The 8,761-nt window shown below is 37.2% G+C and overlaps 1 protein-coding gene across 1 annotated transcript in view; it reads left to right on the top strand.

Moving 5' to 3' along the window:
- The first annotated feature begins 734 nt into the window (after positions 1-734).
- LOC107747570 (secretory phospholipase A2 receptor-like) overlaps positions 735-8,761 on the top strand; it is a 41,533-nt gene continuing 33,506 nt past the window's right edge. Inside the window, 5 exon segments of the mRNA XM_016562160.1 lie at positions 735-938; positions 4,554-4,944; positions 6,837-6,838; positions 6,961-7,074; positions 7,558-7,704. Of these exon segments, the coding sequence (XP_016417646.1) occupies positions 785-938; positions 4,554-4,944; positions 6,837-6,838; positions 6,961-7,074; positions 7,558-7,704 (808 nt within the window). The 5' untranslated portion in view covers positions 735-784.

The raw sequence follows: 8,761 nt of genomic DNA, 5'->3' as shown, positions 1-8,761 counted from the left end.
GTGTTTTGTAATATATTTGATGGTTTTCCATCTAAAAATGTTGAGTTTCACATTACTTCTCTCTATATGCATCTTCACACAGTCAAGTTAAGGCTGCATGCACTGTGATCGAAAGTGTTAATGATTTAATATTTAAAATATTAAGTCATAACATTATTTCTGCAAACTGTGTAAATGCATATGTGATGCTTTGTGCAGCCTTAAACAGTGTAAATCCCCCTTTTCGTGTAATATAAATCACTTCAGATGCAGCTTCTGTGCAGTACAGTGAGTTAAAACATAATCTGTATATTTAATGGAATATTTAATATAATTATCGCCATTGGTCACTTTCTGGCCAAATGCATGGTTACGCAATAATCGATTTGTCAGACACTGCACACTCGCGACGCGACTCACCGGGAATCTAGAACGCATCGTTCTAATTTGGTCGCGTCGCGTTGAGATTAGAAGGGCTGTAAGAGGAGAGGAATATATATATATATATTTTTATTGATTTCCAACATATAATATAAAGGTACTGAACAAATATAAACTACAAAAAAGAAATAGAAAATATACAGCATTATATAAATAATAATACAGGTAAAAATAAATAAATAAATTTAAAAAAAACATAAAAAAGAACAGGTATGAGATCATCATATAAATAACAGAAAAGCGTAAGAGGAGAGGAATATGTTTGCCTTTTAGAGAGACCAGTGACGTAGAGAATCCCAAAACTCGCGGAAAGTGTGGTGAAAAACAGGCTGCAGTCTATGCGGCGCGCTCATCTCCAGTGGAAATGCGAGGACACGCTCAAACTCTTCGTATTCGCTTCCGTGAAGCGCTTTATGTCTTTTATATGCTGTTTTATGTCAGTCATTTAGCTTGTGCTGCTGCGGAAGTGTGGGACAAAACTGAAGTTTGGAACAAAACTCAACTTCTCGAACTGTACAGTAAGTGCAATCGGCCTGCGCGACGTAGGCTATCTGTCTTTATGAAACGATACTTTCCTCGATGGCATGAGCGATGGCAAGTGTGCTGGGATCTGACTGCAGATGGCATTAGTATGTAGAGCGCATAGTCCAGCTCTTCTCTGTGAGAGACTGGCCGTAGCGTGTCATTCCTCGTCTGGGATCACCCTGCAAAGACTATTATTTTAGTCTCAAACGGGAGAGTAAGCTAAATGTGTCTGGTAATGTGTTTTAAAGACTTACGCAACTGCTGCCCTTGTCTTAGTGAAAGTTTACTGTAACTGCACACAAACAAACCGATTGGCGGCTGCTCATCACATGATACAACAGAGAAGCCGTTAGGACAAAACTTTAAAGGGGTCATATGATGCGATTTCAATTTTTCCTTTCTCTTTGGAGTGTTACAAGCTCTTGGAGCATAAAGAAGATCTGTAAAGTTGCAAAGACTAAAGTCTCAAATCCAAAGAGATATTCTTTATAAAAGTTAAGAGTTAACCACGCCTACCTAAAACGGCTCGTTCTAACACGCCCCCAACATATCTACCACACTAAACGCACTGGATAGCTGGCTAATCAGAGCACACCTCGCTTTTCAGACCGATTAGTTTTGTAAAAATCGACGCGTTTCAAAAAGGCGGGGCATAGAGGAGAAACAATAATGTACAGTATGTGGAAAATAATGTGTTTTTTTAACTTTAACCCGCATAAACACATTTCATTACACCAAATACACAAAATAATGTTCTTTTTAGCAGCATCATATGACCCCTTTAAAAAGTAGGCTACACTTTAAGAATATTTTCATTGCAGGTTTGTTTTTGTACAGGCCTATTCCTCAAAGACCTGGACACAAAAAAGCTGTCTTTTTCAAAAAAGTTATTGAAAACACGTTGACCTACCTATCTATCTATCTATCTATCTATCTATCTATCTGTCTGTCTGTTTTTCTGTCTGTTTGTCAATACACTTTAAATAGACTGAACGATTGAAAGCTTAGATTCCATATCTTTTCTTTACAATTAATGAACATTCAATGCATTGTTAATCATGTTTTTATAAATTGCCATGTTGTCCACATTTCTCTTAAAGCCTAAAACTGAGCAATTCTTGCAGACAATACAGTATACTGCATGACTTCTCCTCTAATAAATGGAATGTCACAAGTATGACCCCCGCTGAAGGACACAGTGGGTTTCTGAAGTTTGTCCAACAGCCTGATTCGTTACAGTCCCAGAGCATTTGCATTTACATTCATGCATTTGGCAGATGCTTTAATCCAAAGTGACTAGCATTGCATTCCAGGTACTTTTACTTTACTTTTTACTTTTAGCCATTTAGCAGACGCTTTTATCCAAAGCGACTTACAAATAAGAAAAAGTAATTAAAACTAAAAGCTAAAACTCTATAAATACTATATATATATACACACATTTAAGAAAATAAAATAAATTAAATAAAAATGACAAATGCATACAACAACATTTCAAAACTAAACATTTAAATGAAAACAAAAAAATAAAGCTAAAAACAATTCAACATTTTAAAAGAACAAAAGGTGTGAGTATAATAATGACTCTAACATAACACTAAGCCAAACACCACAGCACGTCTCCACAGTAAACAAAACAAGCGTTTCCTAGCAATGACAACTGTGCTAAACACTGAGACAAGAAATAAATACACTTACAAGCTGCTTTTAACTTCTGCTGATTGACTGCTTCTCACAAAGTGTATTTCTTTACACTGTTTTTGCTGGCGCTTGAACACACTTTCCTGTTTCTCACAACAAATGGCCAAGCAAAGCGCACGACACTGACAAGGTACGCGATACAGTACGAGACCAAACGCGATTCCAGGTATGCATTTATCATAATGTGCGTTACTTGGGAACCAGCATTGTGAGTCACCCCGCTGGTTATAAACAGGGTCAGCTGAGGTCAGCACATGCATAAACACACACCTACACCCTCACTTAGACTGGTAACAACACGTTCAACATGCCCCATTTGGGTCTTGCGGTTCCAGGGGGTTTTATGATCTCACATAGCAAATGATTAATCTGTCACTGAGCTATTCAATGTCGTGGAACACATTCAGTTTTATTTCAAGGAGGAGCAATGCAGGTATAGTAGGACACATTCACCCCAAAATGAACCTCTGTATGTCTTGAACTCAAAAGAAGACATTTTAAAGAGTGTTTCCACCACTTTTGTTAAGACAATGGGGTTCAAAACAACTCTGGACCCTATTGATTTTCATTGTATGGACAAAAAAACTGATTTTTCAAAATGTCTTTTGTATTCCACAGAAGAAACATATTTATAATGACTTAATGATAAGTTAATGACAACAGACGTTTTTGTATAACACTTTAGTTTATGGAGCAAAACTAATTGCTTATTAGCTTGCCTATTAAAAGCATATTAGCTGTTTATTAGTACTTACAAAGCACATATTAATGCCTTATTTTGCATGACAGTATTTTAGATCCCTTAATCCTACCTCATACCTAAACCTAACAACTATCTTACTAACTATTAATAACTTAAGGAGTTTATTGAGGCAAAAGTCATACTTAATGGTTAATAGTGAGACTTGGTCCCCAAACTAGAGTGTGTGTTTATATATATATATATATATATATACACACACACAGACACACACACACATATAGGCTATATAAAAATAGAAAAAAGGTACAGAAAACACTAGGACATATTTGTCTTATTAAAGTGTTTCAGGATAGGGCTCCAAATTTTAAAGAATAATTCAGGCTTCTGTCTGTGAATCTAATCTTTTCCATTTCAAGATTGTGTGAGGGAGTAAGCCACTTTATTAACATATTTGAAAACACTGCAGATAAAAAATGATCAGAATGTGCCATACTTTACTAGTATTCGACTTTAGTCTTTGCAACTTTACAGATCTTCTTTATGCACCAAGAGCTTGTAACACTCTAAAGAGAAAGGAAAAAATGAAATCGCATCATATGACCCCTTTAATATCTTAACTTATTATTCCCATTCCCAGCATACGCTAAATAGAAATATCACTACCAGACAAGAAAATCCTATACTTCCTATTCTTTCAAGCTTATTCCTGCTCTCAGACATATGGCGAGGATAATGCGTAGCTTCCCTTTGAAGTTTGACGATACCCTGTGAGTTCGACTGTTTGAGAATATCTTTGTCTTCACCCTGTATCTTCAATTACTCTTTTGTGTCAACGCCCACAAAAGACCCTCAGCCCTGACGGCTCTGAGAACTCTGAAATATTAAGCCCCATTCTGTGGAGGTGAAACTGGAGATAGCAGCTCTATCTTTCTATCTGTTCGCTGCATAATCAGACCTGTCTGATACCTCAGTGCCTCTGAATGCCTTCGAATCTCCAATATCACTGGCCTTTATAATCTAACATGGCTCTGCATGTAAATGGCTATATAATACTCCTAAAGAAAGGCTTTTCCCACTGGTCAAAAACCCCAGGGCCTCACATCTCCCAAGTGTATTTGATACGACAAGAAAATATGCTTTAGCTTGACCAATTAAAAAATGGCCATGTATGATGTTGTTGTGCATCTGTGTTTGTGTGACTCAGGTAAAGGTGTTTTCCGGTTGGAGAGCGTGTCGCGGAAGCTTTGCCTCTCAGCGGACTCGTCCGGTCTGTCTCTGACCAGCTGTGAGCCCCCGTCTGCCGCCCTGCTTTGGAAATGGGTGTCCCGGCACCGTCTCTACAATCTGGGCACTAATCGATGTCTAGGGATCAACGCGACCAAGTTGCTGCAGCCTGACGTGGGCATCTTTGAGTGTGATGTTTCCCTCCCAACCATGTGGTGGCGCTGTGGGGGCAGCATGTTGTATGGAGCGATGAATAATAAGTTAGCGGTGGTGGACTCTAAAGTGGTGGTGAAGAGGGCCGCTCTGCATCAGTGGAGGATTTACGGGGCGGCCGGTGAAGGGCCATGCGGTTACCCATATGAAGGCAAGATGTCTTCAGACACATTTAAAAAAAAAAAAAACAAGTATCAGTGACAAATACGATAAATCAAAAGTAAAAATCTAGTTTAAAAGCCCGGTCGCATTGAGAACAGACGATAATGTTCTGTTTTTTTTTTTGTAAGCGTGCCTGCCGCTTTAAATGTTTGAGTTTTTTTTTTAAATCAGGCAGCTTCTGATTAGCTGTTGGTATTTTTAAACTCCATTGTTAGTTGGAAATTACAGGAAAAATATTACAGGGGACACTGTGGGTAGTTGTCACTTTTTCCCTACAAAAAGGCATATGAACATTTCCAGTATTATTAATGTTGACCTTACATTTAATGGTAATCCATTTGCCATTAACAAGTAGTATTTTAAGGTCAATTTTAACAGTAAAACAACCATAAAACACAAAACAATTCATAAAAAAGTTGACATACATACAAATTACACTTTTTTGGACAGTAAATGTCTAACAAATGGGTTAACTCAATACATAACATCTAGCCCCAATAAAATGACTACTTGCCCCAAACTGACATTTATTAAAGATGAGAAATAGTGTTATGTAAGTCTGCATCCAGTTATGAAAACACAGACAGATTATCTGGAAAAACACTTTTCTGAAAGAGATTTTAACAATATTGTTCTTGTTTCATTATCATTATAGCTTATTCTTATAGTGTTAGAACAATTATTAAAACGTTGTAGTTATAGTTAAAGCTGTGATTATCATCCTTGGTGGGAATGGCTGTCAAAACAAATATGTCAAGTTCTTTGTATTTATGTTGTTTTAATATGGTTTTGAATTTTGTTATTTAATTTTCAAGAAAAGTTTCAATGTAATGACTGCAATTCAATGTAACCATCACATAGAAAGTAATATATTTCTCATAACATATATATAGAATTTATATAATATGTCATATATGAAAAATATTACATTCTTACATTTTTAACACATGTAAATGTACATCTTAATCGTAAAAAAAATAAAAAATAAAATAAATATATATATACAGTGGGTACGGAAAGTATTCATCCCAAATCCAGGTGTGAAAAACTTGTTGCGTCTTTCCCAAAAAGACTCATGGCTGTATTAGATCAAATGGGTGCTTCTACTAAATACTGAGCATTTTTCAGTTTTTCTTTTTTAATAAATCTGCAAAGATGTCAACAATTCTGTGTTTTTCTGTCAATATGGGGTGCTGTGCGTACATTAATGAGGAAAAAAAATTAACTTAAATGATTTTAGCAAATGGCTGCAATATAACAAAGAGTGAAAAATTTAAGGGGGTCTGAATACTTTCCGTACCCACTGTATATACCAGAGGGGAGAGTAGATTAACATCGGTGGACTTGAAAAACTGTGTGTATTAACATCTTTCCACGGTTGAAATATGATACCTTCTGATGTTCATTCATGTTTACTTTATGCTTGTAAAGAGTAAAGAGGAAGAGACGATCGGTTCATGTGTCAATTGAACTCAGGCGCTACAGCAATCTGTCACACATTAAAAAGCCACAAAACCATATTTATTGTTTGCATTTCCTAAAAAAAATGACAAAATTAGAAAGCTGAGACTTTGTTCCATAGCAAAAGTAACCTGCTCTGTCTTGTCTGTTGGTGCGTGGTCAGTTCTCTCTTTGCTCTGCGATGTATTTTTCTCTGCGTGAGAACGGTGTTAGAGCGCCATGGCTTGTCAGATGTAGTAACAGTAACTAAGGTCTTTGTGAAGGGTCAATTGTGTATGGTTAGTAAAACTGACTAGCTACAGAAAGGACAAAAAAGTAGCCCATGTGACTCTAACACTATATACTCAGTCTTCTGAAGCTATAAGATGCATTTAATAGTCATATGGACACCTTTTAGTGTGCTTTTGTTGATCTTTTTGGACCTTAGCAGTATGTAGCCATCCACTATTATTGTATGGAAAAGAGGAACTCATACATTTTTCCTAACATGCCATGTTGTGTTCCATGAAGTGTTTCATTGATGTGTCATTGTTGTTATTGTGTTCCACCAGGAAGACTCTCAGATATGGGTGTGATGGTCTGGATTGGATTAAACCATCTCAGTCAACATGGGGGATGGCAGTGGTCTGATGGATCTCCTTTGGCTCTCGTCAGTTACACCGCAGGTACAGTTGGCTTATGATATTAGGTTGAAGAGTTGTTCTTCATGGCCAGTTTTACCTATTTAAGGAATAGTTTACCCAAAAATGACAATTCTGTCATCATTGAGTGAATTTACATGGAGGTTCTTAACATGATTATGCTTAATAAGCCGACAGTGTGTGTGGTCCTGTAAACGCGTTAAACCGTTTTCCTTAGGGTAATAAACATCAATTCTAAAAGCATAAATCAATAACTTACTTATTAATGTGGGTAACCAAACAGTTGCTGGAAGCCATTGACTTTCATAGTGTGGAAAAAGACTATGGAAGTCATTGGCTACCAGCAACTGTTTGGTTACCAACATTCTTCAAAATATCTTCTTTTGTGTTCAACAGAAGAAGGAAACGCATACAGGTTTGGAACAAACAGTAAATGATGACAGAATTGTCATTTTTAGGTGAACTCTCCCTTTAAATACCATATTCAGTGTTCATCTTCCTGTCCAGATCTGACCTCCACACCGGTGCAGGAGAACCAGCAGTGTGGGGTGTTTAACTCCACGCAGGGTTCCTGGCAGAGTCTGTCCTGTGAGTCAGCCTTGCCTTACATCTGCAAAAAAGCCACCAAATACAGCCGGAATGCCGAGCCGCTTGGTAAATACATGAGTGATCTGACTGCTCATGCATCTTTCCCATTCATGAATCCAGCTTTTTTTGTCCGTCCATCCATCCGTTTCTAATAGCTCTTTGTCTTTTCCTCTAACATGTCTGACTTTTCCCAGACTCTCCATCCACCTGGTTTTCTCAAGTTTGGTCTAGTTTAAGCTTTAGCCCCAGCATGTAACAGCCAGTATCACGTAAAATGTGTGTCATTTTCCAGTGCTCATTATTGAAGGAAAGATTCCGCTGTCTGATACAGACTAGTGACTAGTGTTTCCATGATGGTTAGTGTTGACTGTGATTGGTTGGAAGAGAAAAATGAGGGCGTGTCCTGAGTTTTGCTCAAAGGCACAACAGCTGTGTCCCATCTAGAGTTTGAACTCCTGGGGCCCGTTTCAATACTGAGGTTCAACCAACTCTGAGTTGACTTACCCTGAGATAGGAAACTCTGAGTTTTCGGTTTCAGAGCAGCTAAATTGTGTTAGTTCAGTCGACTCTGAGTAGGTTGACTCTGAGTTTAGCGCGTGCACCACGACTATGAGAAGTCATGATCAATGGAGCTCCGAAATTATGATTCACCATGGCAACAGCACCGACAAAAAGACGTCCGTATACTTCCGAGTCAATAAATAACTTTAATTCTTAATCACTGTTATAATATCAGAGGTAAAAACTGTAAATTATTTAACTAAATTTAATTTTCATGGTATCCCACGGCAAGAAAAAAAAAAGAAAAAGAACGTAGAAGCATCTAAAAATTAATTCTAAAAACACAATTCAATCAAGGTAAAGCTTTAAGCATAAAAGTTTCATGGGTGTAGGCTACATGACTTTACATTTGACATTAAATATCATTCCGTGTCTATTTCAATGCGCAGCAGGTTTTTCCAACGCTCTTTTCACATAGGCTTATTAAATATTCTCTAATCAAACCCGTTACATATGCTTTGAGATGTGCAACGTTTCCCTGTTTGCATTGTCCTTTTGTGTGATGGAACTGAATAAAGGAAAAAAAAAAAAAAATTAAGTAACAAACAGAGAATAGTAAATG

Source organism: Sinocyclocheilus rhinocerous, unplaced genomic scaffold, assembly GCF_001515625.1.
Source record: "Sinocyclocheilus rhinocerous isolate Xijiao unplaced genomic scaffold, SAMN03320098_v1.1 scaffold671, whole genome shotgun sequence".
NCBI classification, from domain to species: domain Eukaryota; kingdom Metazoa; phylum Chordata; class Actinopteri; order Cypriniformes; family Cyprinidae; genus Sinocyclocheilus; species Sinocyclocheilus rhinocerous.
This window is presented reverse-complemented; position numbering and strand designations above follow the sequence as displayed.